The sequence below is a fragment of the Canis lupus genome, chromosome 36, assembly GCF_011100685.1.
Source record: "Canis lupus familiaris isolate Mischka breed German Shepherd chromosome 36, alternate assembly UU_Cfam_GSD_1.0, whole genome shotgun sequence".
In the NCBI taxonomy this organism is placed as follows: Eukaryota; Metazoa; Chordata; class Mammalia; order Carnivora; family Canidae; genus Canis; species Canis lupus.
The window spans coordinates 10,335,012-10,355,348 of NC_049257.1; the positions used below are offsets into that span (position 1 = coordinate 10,335,012).

At 42.6% G+C, this 20,337-nt stretch overlaps 1 protein-coding gene and 1 long non-coding RNA gene across 9 annotated transcripts in view; one reads left to right on the forward strand and one right to left on the reverse strand.

Annotated features, from left to right (window-relative positions):
* COBLL1 (cordon-bleu WH2 repeat protein like 1) overlaps positions 1–8,943 on the reverse strand; it is a 158,898-nt gene extending 149,955 nt beyond the window's left edge. For all 8 annotated transcript variants that reach the window (XM_038584684.1, XM_038584683.1, XM_038584685.1 and 5 more), the window contains exon 1: positions 8,855–8,943. In XM_038584684.1, the coding sequence (XP_038440612.1) occupies positions 8,855–8,895 (41 nt within the window). In that variant the 5' untranslated portion in view covers positions 8,896–8,943. The remainder of the gene's footprint in view (positions 1–8,854) is intronic.
* A 717-nt stretch (positions 8,944–9,660) lies between these two features.
* The window catches only part of LOC102152220, a 77,452-nt gene continuing 66,775 nt past the window's right edge, over positions 9,661–20,337 (forward strand). Inside the window, exon 1 of the long non-coding RNA XR_005384630.1 lies at positions 9,661–10,119. This is a non-coding gene — a long non-coding RNA (uncharacterized LOC102152220). The remainder of the gene's footprint in view (positions 10,120–20,337) is intronic.

The following is a 20,337-nucleotide window of genomic DNA, read 5'->3' on the forward strand; positions in this document are numbered from 1 at the left end:
AATCTTTTAAAAAAATTAAAAAGTCACTCAGTCTCAGGCACCTGGTGGCTCAGTGGTTGAGCATCTGCCTTCAGCTCAGGTGGTGATCCCCGGGGTCCTGGGATCGAGTCCTGCATCAGGCTTCCACAGAGAGCCTGCTTCTCCCTCTGCCTATGTCTCTGCCTCTCTCTGTGTCACTCATGAATAAATAAATCTTAAAAAAAAAAAAAAAAGAAAGTCACTCAGTCTCTTTCCTCATTCTATTAAAGCACTGATACTTGACTGGCAGGCATAAAAGAACAAGAGAGAAACACTTCTGACAACTTCCACTTTAGCACAAAGGAAATAATAAATTCAGCAGCTCTTATAATTATCTTGACCACTGTGGACTTCATTTGGCCTCGAAACTAGAGCACTTCCATTAGACATGGGAATGGTAGGGTGGTAGCCTTGTTCCGATTTAGCAACCTAATTTCCTGTTTTTCCAGCAGATCTGAACTGATACACAACTGTAGCAGCTGTTAAAATTCTGGCTCCTGTCACCACTACTCCCCTTGGGGTCATCTCCTACTTCCTCACTTCCATTTCTCCAGAAATAATACATGTGTGCATGCGCACGCAGGTTAGAGAGAGAAAAACCCTCCGGGACTGGTGACGAACATCCCATCTAGGTTTCAGCATCTTAACTCTACTTTCTCATAAATATATCTTGGTATAACTGCAGAAGCTGTAATGTTAGGCTACAAAGGGAAATGGTATTAATGTTACAAGGACACCGGGATGCATACATATTACTTGGTGTTAATCCTCCAAATTAATCACACTGAAAAACAATGAACTTTTTCCAATGACACTACCATTTTAAAAGTACATTGAGGGATCCCTGGGTGGCGCAGCGGTTTGGCGCCTGCCTTTGGCCCAGGGCGCGATCCTGGAGACCCGGGATCGAATCCCACATCAGGCTCCCGGTGCATGGAGCCTGCTTCTCCCTCTGCCTATGTCTCTGCCTCTCTCTCTTTCTCTCTCTGTGACTATCATAAATAAATAAAAATTAAAAAAAATAAAAAAATAAAAAAAATAAAAGTACATTGATGTCACCGGCGTTCAACCCTGTTTAAAGTCAACCTATATGCTACACAGAAAAGCAGAATCATTATTTTATAGGCATTGGCCAGATCATGGACTCCACTATTATAATTCAGGGGCTCTTTCAACACCACCTCATTCGGTTGCCTCTGAACCACTTGGGTTATTTTCAGAAAAGTCATCACCCCCCACCCCCCCCCCCCCCAAAAAAAAAAAAAAAAAGACATGGCATTTCACTCTCAATTCTGTCCAAAGTAATTTTCTACAAGTCTGAGGCAATTATAAAAGAAAAGCTCTCTTATTAACCCAGACAGGAGGCCCCCATTAACTGCGGTTCTGCTTTGGGCAGCTTCCCTTGCCAATGATCAAGCAACCGCGGCCTGGAAGCAGAGGTGCCCCCTTCTGAGGGCTCGTCACAGGTGGACTGTAGTCTCACCCTGCATGGCAGGGCCTGCGTCGGCCACCTCGCTTCATCTCACCTCACGTCATCAGTGGAAGGGGGAGTCCACGTCCAGTATCCTGAGGTGCGGATAGAGAGCACACGTGTGAGTGCACACGGGAGTGAGACACACCAACCACATACTACGTGTTCTATAATGGGGGGTCTCTCCCCACCGATGGGGGCCCCCAAATGCAGGGCGAGGGACAGGAGGAAGCCAGTGGCCTGGAGCAGTGAGAGAATTCACCTGAGGCAGAACAAGAGAGAGAGAGAGAGAGAGAGAGAGAGAGAGAGAGAGAGGGAGTTAACTAAATATCCAGCAAGGGAGCCTCAGGCAGGACAGCAGAGGAGACACTGCAAGGAGGCAATGGGTGGGGGCTGCTTTTACTGAGGGGGAGGGAGGCCGTCTGGAGACCATAGAATCTTCCCTTTCCCGTAACTGTCCTGGGTGTAAGTAGCCCACTGGTTAGCTCGGGCCTGCGGCTATCCAGGCGGGTCTCTGGTCTCCGCAGGCCCTCCCTCCATTCCACTGCTCTCCCTGGGGCCCCAAGGCCATCTCTACATACACCTTATGACTGTCCCATGTGATTAGTCATGTGTTTGCTCTCTTACGGTGCCTACCTGGTACGTTAAACTTCTCACAGGTGTGTAGGCATAAGGGGGAAAACGGTACACATAGGGTTGGGTGCCACTCCAAGTTTCAGGCATCCACCCCAGATAAGGGGGGGGGGGGGGACTACGGTACTTTTTACACATGATATATAAATTGTTTATGTATACAAAATGGTTTATATTATCTCTGAAGCTCTTGTTTCATTGGACAGAGTGTCTCTAACAGGGAGGGGACAAGAGGACCGAGGGAGAATTAAAACGAGGGACTCTGAGGCAATCCCCCTCCCTGTTTCCCTAGCACCTCCACTCTCACTACCTCATAACCAAAACCCGAAAGCCTTAACGGGGCACTATTTTTTCTCTCAAGAGTTGGCAGTTAAGAAACTGGCCCGATTCTGTAGTATATGTGTGCTCTCCTGTCTCTGAGCAGATTCCCTGAGCTACAGGTGTGAAAAGGCACAGACAGGGCAGCCCAGCCCGGGTGGCTCAGAGTTTAGCGCCGCCTTCGGCCCAGGGCGTGATCCTGGAGACCCGGGATCGAGTCCGAGTCCCACGTCGGGCTCCCTGCATGGAGCCTGCTTCTCCCTCTCTGCCTGTCTCTCTCATGAATAAATAAAATCTTTAAGAAGAAAGAAAAGAAAGAGAAGGAAGGAAGAAAGAGAAGTAAGAAAGAGAAGGAAGGAAGGAAGAAAGAAGGAAGGAAGAAAGAAGGGAGGAAGGAAGAAAGAGAAGGAAGGAAGAAAGAGAAGGGAGGAAGAAAGAGAAGGGAGGAAGAAAGAGAAGGGAGGAAGGAACAAAAAAAAGAAAGGAAAGAAAGAAAGAGAGAAGAAAGAGAGAAAGAGAGAAAGAAAGAAAGAAAGAAAAGGCACAATCAGGGCACAACATACGTTGGAAACCCAAATACCTTAATTCATCGCCAATGAAACCTGGAAATTCTGACCTTTGTAAACTTTTAATACTTTTAAAATTGTGATAAATCAAAATAGCACCAAGTTTTCAGCTTTCTAGGAGTTGAGTTTAATAGACTTTTTCCTCTCACTGTGGCGTTCTTTGCTGTCTTAATACTGAGATGACCATCCCAATTAAAGTACTTTGTCAAATTACTCCACATTTCAACTCTACGGCTTTTTTAGGTCTAAAGCCATTTAGCTTTAACTTATTTACATTTATAAACAGCATCATAAATTTAAACTATATGAAAATAATAATAATTACCCAAGCTCATGCTAGCATTTTCCTGGACTAGTCAGTTTTTGAGAAACTTTTCCAAGGGATTCATTCCTCAGATATGAAGTTTGTATGAAAACTGAAGACATTTGGCCCTTTATAAATAGTCCTGGGAAACTTCTCTCTCCCATACTTTTAGTTTATTTTTACTGTAACAGATGGGGAAAAAATTTAGCAAAGCAGTCATTAAAAAAAAAAAAAAAAAAAAAGCCTTACAACAACTATCATACTAATGTTAGAACACTAAAAGCCTACAGATATGAAATATCTGTAACAACAACAAAAACATTTCCTGGAAATTATAAAGGCAGTTTGACTTAACTCATAAAGTAGGTATAGATTTCAAAGATCTAGATAGGAACTCCTTCAGCTTTGTTCCTAAATATCTTGACTATGTATTAGTCATTTTTCACCAAAGTGTCTCCAGCACATAAGTTTAGAACTTCTCTTTAAAATATATTCCAAAAAATAAAATATATTCCAACATCACGTTAAAATTCTGCAATGCTTGCCAAGGGATCACACCTGTCTTCCCTTAAACAAAAATCACCATTCTGCAAAATCTTACTATATTTTATGAAAACAGAACATGAATCATTTTGTTCCAATTTATATTTAAGTTCAGTACTTAGAAGTCCTCCTGCCAGTAAATAGTCCCTACTTCATTTATCAATTTCATGAGTTAGGCCAAGAGGGTCAGCCACCTTTTTCTCTATAAGGCCACAAGGCAAGTATCCTTAGCTTTGCAGACCATATGATCTCCGTCTGGACCATTCAGCTGTGATGTGAAAGCAGCCATAGCCAATATGCAAAGGAGCAAGTATGGCTGTGTGCCAATAAACTCCACAGAAACAGAGGATAAGAAGTTAATATCCAGAATATATACAAAACTCCTAAAATTCAACCACCAAAAAAGCAAATCTGACCAAAAAAATAGAAAAGTAGAGTGGTGGCTCCCAGAGGGTGGGGGGGGGAGAGGGGAGGAGGAGCTATGTTTAATGGGTATGCAGTTTCAGTTCTGCAAGATAAAAAAGAGTTCTGGAAATGGATAGAGGTGCTGGTTTTACAACAGTATGAATGTACCACTGAAGTGTACACTCTAAATTGTTTAAATCTTTTTTAAAAGATTTATTTATTCATGAGAGACACAGTGAGAGAGGCAGAGACACAGAGAGAAGCAGGCCCTAGGATCAAGCCCTGAGCTGAAGGAAGAGGCTCAACCACTGAGCCACCCAGGTGCCCGAAGATAAATCTTGTTTTTATATATATATATATATATATATATATATATATATGTTATTTATATTTATATAAATTACCACCCCCAAAAAATTATGATTAAAATACTGGAAATATGACCACCAAAAAAAAAAAAAAAATTACAATTAAAATACTGGAAGGCTCATTTCAGCCTTCTGGACTTACTTTGCTGGGCCATAGTGTGCTGATCATAGTTAGGCTATTGTACATTATTGTACATTAAGCTCTAAGCATAATGTTTTAAAGGTAACGTGAAAATACCATGTCTAATAACATCATGTTCCATTTTTTCCTGGGTTAGAGGATTTTTTTGGTAAAGCTCATAACATCAGGAGCCAACCTCCTAGTGCCTAGAAAAATGTGTCTTATATAGAGTAAGGGCTCACACGTTTTGAGTAATTAAATGAAAGCAGTTGTCTCAATAACATGAAGCTTGGCATTTATATTATGTAGATACACGGGGCATTTCAGTACTGTCATCAGGTCACTATTCAATATCCTCTAACACATTTAGAGGATATTAGACTTTGGACAAAAAGTCTAATATTACCTTAATTTCATTTTTCTTATCTGATAATCAAAAATTCCTATTTTTGAAATTACACTATAAATTTAACAGCTACCTAAAGGCACTCTAAATAAAAGTACTCTAGCCATTCAGAGTAATCCATAGTGGCAAACACTGGGTGCCAATATGCCTACTGAGGAAGAGAACAGGTTTGGGGATCAGATCTTGTTCCTGTTACTCTTTCATCACTTAAATATGTGTGGCTCTGAGTATGTTAGCTTAGCTCTCTGAGCCCCAGTTTCCACAACTGCAAAGTAGAGTTAATATACGTACGTCTTCAGAATGAATTAGCAAATATATATTTTTAAATACCTAAATGGAATCTTTATAATTTTTTTTTTAATTTATTTATGATAGTCACAGAGAGAGAGAGAGAGAGGCAGAGACACAGGCAGAGGGAGAAGCAGGCTCCATGCACCGGGAGCCCGACGTGGGATTCAATCCCGGGTCTCCAGGATCGCGCCCTGGGCCAAAGGCAGGCGCCAAACCGCTGCGCCACCCAGGGATCCCCCTAAATGGAATCTTTAAAGAAGCAAACTAAACCTGAAAATGAGTTGCCTAAAAATGATTAATAGCAAACCCCATTCCATTTCTCGCTTTACCTCCATTTCAGATGTTTGACAACTACTTAATCAACAGTTCTCAGATCTGATGGGACATCACAATCACTGGAGCAGCATTTAAAACCTCTCCACAGCTTGTCCCAGCCAGGACAAATAAAATCAGAATAGGTAGCAGGTGTGAGACCATGGGTGTTAATTTTAAAGATCCCTAGGTAATTCTCAGGTTGAAACCTCAGTTAAGGTACTCAACTTCTAAGTAGTTAATAAATGTTAGCTAAGAAGAATTCGGTTTATACAATCAGTAATGTTTTTAGAACGAGCAATGCATCCAAATAATAGCTTAAGAAAGTAGCTGCTAAATCATTTAATTTTTTCTATGCTCTCAATGAACTCCATAGCTCCAAAGCTGCAAAATTATAAAAGTTTGTTTGTTTGTTTTTACCCTAGACCATTCCTGAAAATTTCAGAATCAAAACATTAAGGTCCTTCAAAGCAAGGTTAACTACCCTTTTGACATTTAAATTTCAATGAATTAAAAAAAGGTGGGGGGCAATAGGTCAGGGCAAGTAAACAACAAGCACTAGCAGTTCTAAAGATAATGTACCCAAACTGACTCTTTGAAATTTAAATGTATTTTATAGTGGTCAGAAAAAGAAGATTAAAAAATAAATGCCCTGAACTAGGCAACCGAAGTCCTGGGTTGTCCTTCAGGATTTGCCATTCATTTGTTCTGGAACTTGGGCAAAGTCACTCAGTGTCTCTAGGCTTCAGATTCTCATTTGTAAAATACAGAGTTGCACTAGATTTCTTTAAAATGACTTGTTACAACAATGTAAAATTTGGAAAATTACAGAGGGATTCTTTAGAGCCAGAGATATCCAAGGAGGACTAAACTAGGCCTCATAGGTTATTAGAGTCCTGAGTCACAGTTTAATTAGTTTTATAATAAGGAATTTACTTCCCAAACCCAATAATTTCTTTTAGCATATGGAGATTGCTCCCTGCCACCTCCCATATCGAAGATACTTCCCCCCCCCCCCTCCCAACTAAAATCATTTTTAATGTTCTGGGGTCTTTGAGAGAAAAAAAAAAGCAATACTGAATACGGACTATTCAACAAATAGAAAAGGTACTTGGGATATGCCAAGAGACAAGACAGAAAAGTAAAAGACAACATAATTTTCTTACTTATACTTTGCAAATATTGATCACTTCTCTAAACAGAATGCATGCAAGGTGAAATGGTATGGTGGGGGTGTTCCTCTAGATTAGACGTTGCAGCATTTTTGCTGATGTCCGTCCTTAAATTTGGAGAGAGGAGTGTCAAATTCCTTAAAAGTATTTTCTTCATAGTTGAATTAGATAAAGCAGTTTTGTACACTATTTTTCAAGAATGTATCAGTTTACCTCTTAAATTCTCAAAGGTGAAATCTGAAGTATCTTAATTGTAGTCACGCTAATGAGACAGCTCTTTTCCACTCCTTCATCCCAAAGCCAACTGATCTCACTCACCTATTTTACTCAAAAGCATGGATCTCTGAACACCGGTAAGTCTATTTCACGTATATGCATACATTGTTTTAATCGTCCCTTCACCTAATCCATTTTCAAATCCCTGGGGTTTAATCCTGTCTTATTTTGTGGCACCCAACTACATTTCAGTATTCCTGAAAGTTGCCTCAGCTTCAACTTGCAAATCTCTGCAGTTCCACTTAGAGGCCCATGCTCCGATGATGATTAAGATCTTTCTACCAATAGATTTCTTTGCTCACACATCCTGATGCGAGAATAAATGGAAGAATGTATAATACTTAACAACGAAAACACTGGGAAAATAATAGGAACGGAAGTCAACAGTCACAGGGCTATTTGCAGAGGGCCGAAGATAATTCAAACAAATGAAAGAATTAATTCATACGCTACATGTTTCCTCTACGTAAGCATTATACTAAATATCTTTTATATTAGTCATGTGGCTTTGAGACTTTTCCATGTTTCCTCTAGACAACTGCCAACGTTCGCAGGGTCTCTGATGAACAGACACGCTGTGACTTGCCGCTAAGGAAACGCCTGTCATGTTCCAGGGAAAAATGACTTCTCTGCGCTTAAGAATAAAAAAAAAAAAAAAAAAAAAACAACCAGGAAAAGGGCACAACGCTCATTCATTAGTTACAAAGTCGATTTTTCCTTAAACTTTCTTTCTGGAATGTTTGTGTTCTCTGCAGGGCACTGCTGCCTTCAGATGAACGCTCAGAAAGGAAAAGGGGCGGGGGGGGGGGGGGGCGGAGGGAAAGTCCGCCCGCATCAAGGGCTCCGCGAGCGCCCACCGTGAGCCTGTTTAGCAACACGAGGGTTAGTCTCAGGTAGGACTACCTGTTCCCATTCCTGTTTACCCAGACGCTCAGCGCGGGGACTGTCAGCAGACCTGGCAGGAGGCCGTGCCTCGTTCAGCATTAACCCGCCGTGTGACCCCCCCCCCCCCCCCGGGCTCGCGGGCCCCGAGCGTCGCTGTCCGCCGGGGGCGCCGGCCCCGCTCACCTGCCGCTCACCTGCCCGGCCCCCTCCGCGAGCGCCGGGTCCAGGTGCGGGCCGCCGCTCCTCCAGGGCTCAAACAAGGGGCTCTTTGTTAGTGGGCGCTGAGGACTCCCCGCCCGACCCCGGGCATTCCGCTGCCCTTCGGCAACTGCGAGCAGCCCCGAGCCCCCGGCGGCCCCTCCTCGCCCGGGGGTCGGGCAGGTACACGCTCCCCCCCGCCGGTGAGTCGGGCAGGTACACGCTCCCCCCAGCGGGTAGGTCAGGCAGGTACACGCGCCCCCCAGGTGGTGGGTCAGGCAGGTACACGCTCCCCCCAGCGGGTAGGTCAGGCAGGTACACGCGCCCCCCCAGGTGGTGAATCCGGCAGGTACACGCGCCCCCCAGGTGGTGGGTCAGGCAGGTACACGCGCCCCCCCCAGGTGGTGGGTCAGGCAGGTACACGCGCCCCCCCAGGTGGTGAATCCGGCAGGTACCCGCTCCCCCCGCCCCCCCCCCCCGGCGGCCCTCTCGCGGGTCCGGCAGGCAGGTACCCGCGCCCCCCGCAGGTGGTGGGTCAGGCGGGTACCCGTCCCCCGGGCAGCTTACCCCGCGGCGGCGTCCTGCGCGCTCCGGGCCGAGCGCTCCATGGCCCCGCGGGGCGCTGCGCGGGCTGCGGCTCCCAGGCGGCGCGTGGCTCCTGCGGGCGGAGAGGCCGCTGCTCAGGGCGGGACGCGCGGCTGCCCGAGGCCTGAGCGGGGCCGGCGGCGGGCGAGAGCCGAGAGCCCCGAGCCCCGAGCCCCGAGCCCCGAGCCCCGGCCCCGGCCCCCGCCGCCCGCCACCTGCGGCCCGAGGCTCCGAGGTCGCGGCGGCCGCCCCCGCCCCAGGTCCCGGCGGCGGAAGGCGGCGCTGCAGCCCCCGCCCCGTGGGGCCGAGACCCGAGGGGCCGCCCCGGAGCGGGGGGGTGGGGGGGGGAGCGGGGCTCGCGGGCTCCGGGCGGTCCGCGCCGACCGCAGGCCCCGGAGCTCCCGGCGCCGACCCGCCTTCCCGCCGCGGGGAGGCCTCGGAGCGGGGCCCGGGCGGAGGCGAGGCGAGGCGAGGCGAGGCGAGGCGGAGGCGGCGGCCCTCCCTCCGCGGCCCTCCCTCCGGCCCTCCCTCCCCGCCGCCGGCCCTCCCGCGCTCACCCTGCCCCATGCCGCGGCCCGAGCTCCCGGGCTCGCCGCCACCTCCGCCGGGCAGCCCTCCAGAAGTGCCGGCGCGGCTGGGCGGCCTCGGAGCGCGAGGGGCAGCGAGCCGGGACCGCGGGGGGCGGGGGCGGGGGCGGGGGCCGAGGAGGACTCCCCCTCCCCCGGCTGGGGGCGGCGGGGCGGCGGGGGCGGCACCCCAGCTCCGGGCCGCGAGCGACAGGTGGGGAGGAGGGAGGTACCTGCGGGAGGCCCGCGGGCCCGGCTGCCGCCGAGAGCGCTGCAAACCCGCCGAGCGCCGCCCCGGCTCGACCTTCCGCCGCCGGGGCGCCTGGCTTGCCTGCTTTTCTTTCTTTTTTTTTTTTCCCCTTCCCTTCCCCAACTTGACCTCTAAGCTTGCTATTCGGTTAAAAGCGCACCTGCGACACTGTGATTTTTCTAATCGGTGGCAGGTTTGAGCTTGCCCTGCCCTCAGACGCAGAGTTCTTTGCCTTCTTTTTAAACAGGCCACAGCTGTGACAGGAGGGCTGGAAGACGCTGAAGACCACCTCTTAACTAAGAACAAACTTAGATTTTTCTGCACCTCTTGGAAACGGTACAGGAATAAAGGGCCCACGGCCGCGGGCTGGTCTGTGCGTCTCCGTCCTCACGTGCACGCTCTCTAGCTGGTTCTCCGCACCTGACCAACAGGTACATTTGCGTGTCTTGCCTGTTGTAAGCGTCCATTGTAAAGTGCAAGTCATTTTTGATGGCTCCAAAAGCTTGCTTTCGGAAAAAATAACGTGAAATTAAGAAATTAAACTACAGTTTAAGAATAAAGATGTTTCAAAAACAAAAACAAAAAAACTATTGCACAGACTAGGTGAAAGAGCGTCATAAAGGAGGCCTCTGCTGCAAAATTAGCATCAAGCAAAGGAATCTGTGTTAGCCGCTTCACCCTACTGATAGGCTAACCTTTGACAGCTGGCAAAAATTAAACTGCTATGTAAAATCAATGCTTGAGTGAATGCTCCTTCATATTTCAGCATTGTAGCTAATCAAAAAGATTGCTGAAATTAGCATACTAAATACCCAGCAATTTGCTATTTCTCTATTATGGGCAGTCATTACTATGTATTCCTTTCTGTGCATAGGACATTCCTTTCAATGTATCTTTCCATATGAAAAGGGGGGGGAGTGGTTTATTTAGGTAGTGAAACACTATCAGAAAAAGTTGCATTTTAACATTTTACCTAATTTAAATATTAATTCAATTAAATGTATCTGGCTTTTATTCTTTAAACTAAGGTTAAACAATTTCATGAATTAATCATGCCTCTAAAGGACTTACAGTTGCTTGCACAGACAATAACGCAAGCGTTGAGTAACAGTGAAACTAAAGTCTATTGACTTTCAGTCACAAAATCAACAGAATACTTTAATTAGTCTCAATCTTAATTTATGACATGCTGATAAATATTGACTCCATTAGTCTAACCTGAAACATAAAGCATTTTCATAATGTTTCCTCACTGCTGAAGGCGTTTTCAATGATCACCAATTTTTCCTGTCCTCCTAGTTTTAGGCGTAGGGGAGGATTACATTCTCCACCCCACTGAAATTAGGTATAGAATATAATTTGTTTTAGTAAATGTGAGCAAACATGAAACATTTCATTTCCTGGTGGAATCACTCAAGGGCCAGCACTTGACTCTATGCCCTCTTTCCTTGCTGTTGCAACCATGGAAGTGAATATTAAGATGCAAGGGCACAGGACTGAAGTATCCTGGATTTCCAAGCATTACTTAGCCTTCTTTAGGTATGATTGTGTTTGACAACTCTCCATATCATCAATAGGCTGGATCTGATGTGCCTCTCATATGTTCCTAACCTATACCCCCCTAGAGTCTGCTAGTTACAGAGTTCATTACCGAAACAGGAATCACAGTTGCTGTAACTACCTCCTCCCAATCCTCCCCTCTGGTTATGCTGAATTATTGCAAAATTACCCAGGTTTCCAAGATTTGGGTTGATTTCTCTGTGTTTGGAAATCTCCCCTCCTTCATTCCATCCAACCATTTTTAATGCATGTACTTAGGTATTTTCTCTTCTGAAAGACCTTACTGACTACATGGGTAGAATTAGCCCTTCCCTTTCTTAGCCCCAGGAAATTCTGTTACGTGGGGCCAGGCCCCATGATATTTTCAGTTTTCAGTTACACAGTAACTGGTGTGGGGGGTTGTGAACTTAAGGGTGCTTCTCTTAATGTGTCCTGAAAGGATTGTCCGGAACACCACAGGCTCTTTGCAAATATCTGTGGAATGAATAAAGGAGTGAAGAAATCATTTAAGACTCCATTCCCCCCGGGGGAATTTTAAGAGGCAAGTGGGACCTTAAATGAGGATAGGATTTTTCAAAAGGCCTATTCAAAAGAACTGGTAGACCATTTTAAATGAAACAGATAGTGAGTTTGTCCCTTCTGAGAGAGACTTATTCTCCATGTGGTTAGCTACCTGATGGGGTTAGTTTCAAAATCACCAGGTAGAAAGAAGATCCCTTTAGCTATATATCTCTTTGAATAATTTAGGTTTCAGATATTTGCTTGGAGACTATTAAAAGGGAAAAAGACTTAACATACTTAATAAAGCATATATGTGCCTGTATAAAAAGCAGACACTATAAAAAGAGCAATGCAAAAATTGTTAGAAAAATAGAATTGTGGGAACCCTGGGTGGCGCAGCGGTTTAGCGCCTGCCTTTGGCCCAGGGCGCGATCCTGGAGACCCGGGATCGAATCCCACATCGGGCTCCCGGTGCATGGAGCCTGCTTCTCCCTCGGCCTGTGTCTCTGCCTCTCTCTCTCTCTCTCTGTGTGACTATCATAAATAAATAAAAATTTAAAAAAAAGAAAAAAGAAAAAGAAAAATAGAATTAGGGAGGCCTGGGTGGCTCAGCCGTTGAGCATCTGCCTTCCACCCACGGTGTGATCCCAGAGTTCTGGGATCGAGTTCCACGTTGGGCTTCCTGCATGGGGCCTGCTTCTCCCTCTGCCTATGTCTGTGCCTCTCATGAATAAATAAATAAAATCTTTTTTAAAAATAGAATTGGAATTTGAATATTTTGTAAACTATTTGGGACAATGAAAAATTTTGTGATATTTAATTTTTTTAAGATTTTTATTTATTCATGAGAGTCACAGAGAGGGGGAGGCAGAGACAGAGGGAGAAGCAGGCTCCATGCAGGGAGCCCAATGTGGGACTTGATCCTGGGACAGGATCACACCCTGAGCCAAAGGCAGATAGATGCTCAACCGCTAAGCCACCCAGGCGTCCCTATTTAAGTATGTTTTTAAACAAGTATAAGTGCCACTGAAGAGAGTTATTTAAAACAAACAAAAAAAAATCATACATACATAATAGTTTGTTATTATTTTATCTTCTTATAGTGTTCTTATAATTTACAGAGTATTCCTACATAACTTAAAACATAAAAGGTGTTGGAGTGCGTGGGTGGCCCAGTTGGTTAAGCATCTGCCTTTGGTTCAGGTCATGACCTCAGGGTTCTGGTATGGAGCCTTGCATGATGTTGTGCTCTCCAATCAGTAGGGAGTCTACTCTCTCACTCTCCCTCTGTGCACTCTCTCTCAAATAAAATCTTTTTTTTATTTTTTTAAAGATTTTTATTTATTTATTCATGAGAGACACAGAGAAGCAGAGACATAGAGGGAGAAGCAGACTTCTCACAGGGAGCCCGATGTGGGACTCGAACCCCCAACTGGGATCATGCCCTGAGCCAAAGGCAGACGCTCAACGGCTGAGCCACCCGGGAGTCCCAAATAAAATCATTAAAAAAAAATAAAATAAAAACATAAAAAATTTTGTTGAAGTCAGTGTCATCCATATAAACATTCCATGAGAGAGCTTTAACCTGAAGTACCCAAATGCCTTTTTCTTTCCAGGAATTTAAGACAGGTTTCTATTTCGTCACTGCTGTCTCTGTCTTTGTGGTTGGCATATCTGCTTTTCCTTCCTCTCTTATTTATCATTTTATTACCTTCTACTTTCAAACTGCCCGGTAATTGTTTCATAGGTAAAAATAATTTAATAGATATATTTTTGTTGAAATATTGTAGTTTCTTTAATACAGATAGAACTATTTCATGAAAAAATTTTCTTGATCTTTTTATTTGAGGGAAAACTTTTTTCTCTTTGCATTTAAGACAGAAATCTTTGCAGGAATATGTGAAAAATGATAAAGTTTTGGGACACCTGGGTGGCTCAGTGGTTGAGTGTCTGCCTTAAGCTCCAGTCATAATCCCAAGGTCCTGGGATCAAGTTCTGAATCAAGTTCCCTGCAAGGAGCCTGCTTCTCCCTCTGCCTGTGTCTCTGCCTGTCCATCTGCGTCTCTCATGAATAAATAAATAAAATCTTTTTTTTAAAATGATTTAAAGTTTTTTAAATGATTGCATGTTTATCTAATATCTAATGTATGTAATTATAATAAAACTTAGTAGTTTTGTCCATTGAAATTACTTCCAGAGCAATTGTTTGTTACGTTTATTTAAAAGCAAAACAGGGCAATCCGGGTGGCTCAGCGGTTTGGCGCCGCCTTCAGCCCAGGGCGTGATCCTGGAGTCCTGGGATCAAGTCCCACATCGGGCTCCCTGCATGGAGCCTGCTTCTCCCTCTGCCTGTGTCTCTGCCTCTCTCCTCTCTCTCTCTCTCTCTCTCTCATGAATAAATAAATAAAATCTTAAAAAAATAAAAAATAAAATAAAAGCAAAACAGGGGCCATCCATTTCTGTTAGCAAGGACGTTGGGTTTGAGGTAGGTGTTAAGGAGAATAACTACCATGACTTCAAGTACTTTGATGAAACCTCAGATGCGAGGCCTTCTGGCCAAGCATCTGCGATTTCATAACGTTGGGGCCTTCGCAGTATCCCTGGGGGTTTTTTCTATAAGTTTGCTGTGGCCTAACCAAGAAAGAAGGAATATGCAGATTTCTACAGAAATTATGATTCCATGAAAGATTTTGAGGAAATGAAGAAGGCTGGTATCTTTCAGAGTGCAAAATGAATTTGGAATATAAAGAATTTCTTTGGGTTGCATTTTATTAAAGCTTGTCACTTAACTGTCCTGTGTTCCTGAGCTATGAAACATGAACACTGGGTTATGGAATAGTTTCTCTTAATAAACAACAAAAAAAAAATAAAAATTAAAATTAAAAAAATGTTTAAAAAGCAAAACAGGGATACCTGGCTGGCTCAGTCAATGGACCATGCAACTCTTGACCTCAGAGTCATGAGTTGAAGCCCCACATTGGGTATAGAGAGCTTACTTAAAACAAAACAAAAAATTAAAAGCAAATACAATAACTAAAGTTTGTATTGTTTATGTAGTTTTTAATAACCATGGTAATCATAGCCATTTTTATGTGTAAAGAATACTCATAAATGTATGCTATGTGAAATAAATAACACTCAAAAAAAAAGAAATAACACTCAAATGAAATGGTAATATAATGACTATATATATTAAAGATTTTACTTGGGATCCCTGGGTGGCGCAGCGGTTTGGCGCCTGCCTTTGGCACAGGGCGTGATCCTGGAGACCCGGGATCGAATCCCACGTCGGGCTCCCGGTGCATGGAGCCTGCTTCTCCCTCTGCCTGTGTCTCTGCTTCTCTCTCTCTCTCTCTGTGAGACTATCATAAATAAATAAAAATTTATAAAAAAAATAAATAAAGATTTTATTTATTTATTTATTTGAGAATGGGCGAGAGAACAGGAAAAGGGTGATGGGCAGAGGGAGAAGCAGACTCCCCACTGGGAAGGGAGCCCAGTGTGGAACTTAATCCCACAACCCCAAGATGCTGACCTGAGTCAACCACCCAGTGCTTAATACATTACTTCCTCCTTAAGTATTGTAGATCACACATGATTTTAGAGGGTATTTGAATGTGGAAGATCTTACATTTTTCATAGTTTTATTTATACTGTTAAACAGAAGAAAGAAGTCATAGTTGGCTATAACATTTCTAAAATATCAGTAAATCCATTTTTTTCTCTATCAAGTTTAACTTTTGCTTATATCAGAGTTTGAAGAAAATAATAGCAGTACTATTTATAGAATAACAATGTAAATTGAGCTTTTCATGGCCTTTTGTTTGGAATTATCACGTTATACCATTTATCTTTTGGGGGGTCATTTATACTAGAGACTAAAAGTACTGAAATAAATGATTTCTTGTCAAATTTAATGAGTTTTTAACTTATATTTTATATTTTAAAACCTAGAAAATCACTGTATATTTTCTTAGCATAGAATTTCCAAGTAGAGGGATACCTGGATGGCTCAGTGGTTGAGCATCTGCCTTTAGCTCAGGTCGTGATCCCAGAGTCCTGGGATCGAGTCCCACAACATGCTCCCAGCAAGGAGCCTGCTTCTCCCTCTGCCTATGTCTCTGCCCCTTCCTCTGTGTCTCTCATGAATAAATAAATAAAAATCTTTTTTAAAAAAGAATTTCCAAGTAGATTATATATTTATGAATTAAATTCTGTATAAAGGGAGTATTTATTGAATATTTGTAAAAACCTAACATTGGGTTAGAGAAACAAAGATGGCAAAGATACTGCCTCTGCCCTGGAGGGACTATCAGACAACTGGGTTCATCAAAAATATTTTTGTGGGATTCAATCAAGTGAACATCTAGAAAAAATTGGTCAATAATCATTGTAGGATCCCTTATCTCTCTTCCAATAGATAAAATTACACATTATTGCAAACCTAATTATCAAAAGAAGAAATGCCTGAGTTTTGTATGCTATACCTCTTATATAAATGGTACTATATTTCTATATTATCATATACATTTCTAAGTGAAGGCTCTTATTAACATGCACACATTCCAGGATAGAGGTGAGGCCTCTGGAAACATGCATGGGCATGCAGACATGTAAAGTATTTCGTACTATAGCCATGCAGGAGGCAGAGTTTTCCGTGCCCATCCAAATTCCAAGCTGCAGATTCTGATATATCGACAAGTTATCTAAAATCTCTTTTCTTATTCCCTCTATGATGTCCTTTCATCAAAATTAATTTCTATTTCTGGATTCTATAATTCTGTTATTCGTTGGCAATAATTGCCTTACTCATTGCAAAATGATGAGCCCTTTTATGTCCTTAAAGTATCAGCTCTGTTAAAAGTAACCTTGTGATTTACATTTTTTTTTTGTGTGTGATTTACATTTTAAACACCGTTCTTATATGGATGTTTTCTTTTCTTAGAAACAAAACCAAAAAACAGGCTAAAGACCAAAAAGTAAATTCAAATTATATCTATTTGATATAATTAAATATTTGTATTTAGCGTTTAAATATTGCCTGTTGAATTGTTACTATAGATGGGAGCTACTTTTCTTCCTTAAGGAGCTTGGGAAGCCCTTAACTACTTGTCAGTTTTCATACATCTCAAAGTGTAAAACTTTGAGTGAGGCAGCCACTGACTCTGGCTTTACAGACATAAGACCTAACAAGTCTCAGCATATTTCATTTTGCCAGGGCTCCTCATTCAACTCCTCTGCCTTTTCTCTTGGGAGGCTGAGCATGTGTGTGGTTAACTAAGTACCACAGCAGTTAAGAGCTCAGGCTCTGGAGCCAGACAGATTTGGGTTCACATCCCTGGCTTGGTCACTCACTATCTGGGTAACATTAGGAGACTTACTGTTTCTGAGGAAGAATAAGCATCCAGTGAAGGCAAAATAAATATCCAGTAAGGGTGATGGAAACGTTTTCTTAAAGAATGGGAACCACCTGCGTCTTGGTTAGGGCTGGTCTGTAGAACAGAAGTCTTCCTGCTTCAATCTGAGGACTTCTAGCTTCTTGTACCTGTGATGACCTTGGTCAAGTCATTCAACTATTGAATCTTCAATTTCCTTATCTCTGTAATGAGTCTGAGTTCTTTTTCTCTCCATCTGCATTGAGTAATCAAGCTCATTGCATTACAAACTATTGAATTGGGATACTTGGATGGCTCACAGATTAAACATCTGCCTTTGGCTGAAGGTGTGGTCCTGTCTCTGCCTCTCTCTCTCTCTCTCTCTCATGAATAAATAAATAAATAAAATCTTTAAAAATAAATAAAAATAAAAACTATTGAATTTATTTATACAGACTATTACTAACAAAACTTCATGTTATAACACCTTGCAAAGTGCTTTCATTCACTGAGTCTAGTTTGAGCCCTTTAAGAGTTTGCGCAGATAAACACTCATGTCTGTATTTTACAGTTCCAGGAATTGAAGCAAATGACTTGCCTGAGGACTCAATGCTAGTGAAGTGGCAAAACCAGGAACAAAAGCTATTTTTTTGTTTTATTATTTTTAGTAACATTATAGTTACCTTGCTGCAAGGATAAAAGATTAGTGCACAGAAAACTAATGTTACTATATAAATATCATGCTGAATATCCTTTCCCATCTCTGAATCCTAGGCCAAAGGTACTGGCTACCTAAGCCTGCCTTGCCTTGTCCCAGAAGACCTACTTTGGTTTGGGGAGACTTTGAAATTGTGGATGTTTCCATTCTCATCCAAGAAATATGAAGGTCAGAAAGAAACACAAAAATTTAAAGATGATTAGAAATTCAGATGCATTCTGGCGTGAGCTACCCTTGACCTAACTTAATTACACTACATACCCACCCCCCCCCCCCCCCGCCCCGCTACTTATAAGGAAAAACAAACTACCTGAGAATATAAAAGGCAGCCAGTCAAGGAAAATAACTCACAAACTATATATTTGGAGTATGGATGGTATGATGGAAAAAGCACACCACCAAAAGTCCAGCTAAAGTAATAGACACTTGGTCGGATGAGCACTGGGTGTTATAATATATGTTGGCAAGTCGAATTTCAACGAAAGCAAATTTTTAAAAAATAATAATAAATAAAAAATAAAGTAATAGAAATTACTATATCTAGCACATATCAGGCATAGTGTTTTTGATTTTTTGGTCATTAATTAGTGGCTATTTTAATTATTTTGCCCTGGTGACTGTGGTAGAAATGGAAAAATGTGATAGAAAAGCAGAAAAGGGTGGAACTATAAACTAATTGTGTATATGTGAGGGTGTCAACTTTGAGTCTTTTTATATGTAAATGGAAAAAATAATGCCTGTTTTGTTCACAGACTGAATAGAATGTCTAGCACATCAAGGGTACTCAAGCATCATTCAGACCATACAAGTCTAAGTCTGATTAAAAAGGTACTGGAAGGGATCCCTGGGTGGCGCAGCGGTTTAGCGCCTGCCTTTGGCCCAGGGCGCGATCCTGGAGACCCGGAATCGAATCCCACGTCGGGCTCCCGGTGCATGGAGCCTGCTTCTCCCTCTGCTTATGTCTCTGCTTCTCTCTCTCTCTGTGTGACTATCATAAATAAATAAAAATTAAAAAAGTAAAAAAAAAAAAAAAAAAAAGGTACTGGAAGGGACACCTGGGTGGCTTAGTGTTTGAGCAGATATCTCACAGCTCAGGGTGTGACACTGGGCGTTCTGGGATTGGGTCCCAGGTCCTGGCATCGGGCTCCCCCCCCCCCCCCCGCCCCGTTCCCCAGGGAGGCTACTCTACCTCTCTCTGTCTCTCTTATGAATAAATAAATAAAATCTTAAAAAAAAAAAAAGATACTTGAAAAAAGTAGTAGAAGGAGCTTTGCAGATTACTTTTGAGGAAAATATTTCCTTCTGGGTACATAGCATTTATCAGACATCACAAGATACTTAGGTAGGAGATTATTTGTGTGAGGTGATTTTCTTTGGTGTGTTTTTATATGATTTTATATTTATGGGAACTACTGTATAAATTTCAGTTGGTATATATTTTCTAGATCCTTACAGTTTTTTGTTGTAATCAATAAGGTGGATAACTTTGGTCACCTAGAACAAATATTCTCATACAGAGATCTGAGGATATACTAAGTGTATAGTTACCTTTGGAATAAAAACATGAAAGTGGAATTAAGATGGTCTTTGTGAGGGTACAAAAGGAGTGATATATAACCGTATCAGTTTTAACCTCTGAATTCCCTGACTGCATGGAAACTACTTATGACAATCCATTACCTTTTATTTGGAATGTTACTAAAACATTGTTTTACACCAGGCAAACGTGAGGCTACTTTTTATATATTTTGATTTGGATTAAGTATTGCCTCATAGCTCCAGGCATGATTCTTGTGCATGTTATAAATTTTGCAATCTGTCAATGCTATAGAACAAGCTGAGCTATTGCTAAGACTATTTCAACACCCAAGAACTTCCTTCTAATTCTTTCTGAAATATCTCACTTTTTAAAATATATATATATATATATATATATATATATAAATGTTAAAGGAAGTTGAAGAATTTAAAAAGTAAGTTAGAGGCAGCGCGGGTGGCTCAGTGGTTTAGCGCCGCCTTCAGCCCAGGTCCTGATCCTGGAGACCCAGGATCGAGTCCCATGTTGGGCTCCCTGCGTGGAGCCAGCTTCTCTCTCTGCCTCTCTCTCTCTCTCTCTCTCTCTTTCTCATGAATGGATAAATAAAATCTTTTTAAAAAGTAAGTTAGTAGAACATGCTAATGGTAGTTTTGGGATACAATCCTTTCATTTATTAGTTCTGTGCTTCAAATGACAATAGCTGTAGAATTCTAACAGGAAAAAAACAATAAATTATCTATTATTTCACCATTAGCATGTCTTTAAATTTCAAAGTCAAGGCAGTTCAATGAAGCTAGTCATTTTACAATTATAGTTTTGTTAGTGGGAATTCATAAGCCCTTTATCTGAAGGAAAGTTTGGAAAATAATTTCATATCTTTTAGTTTTTTTATCAGTAAGAAAGTGGTAGGGATGCCTGGGTGGCTCAGCGGTTGAGCATCTACCTTTGGCTCAGGAGG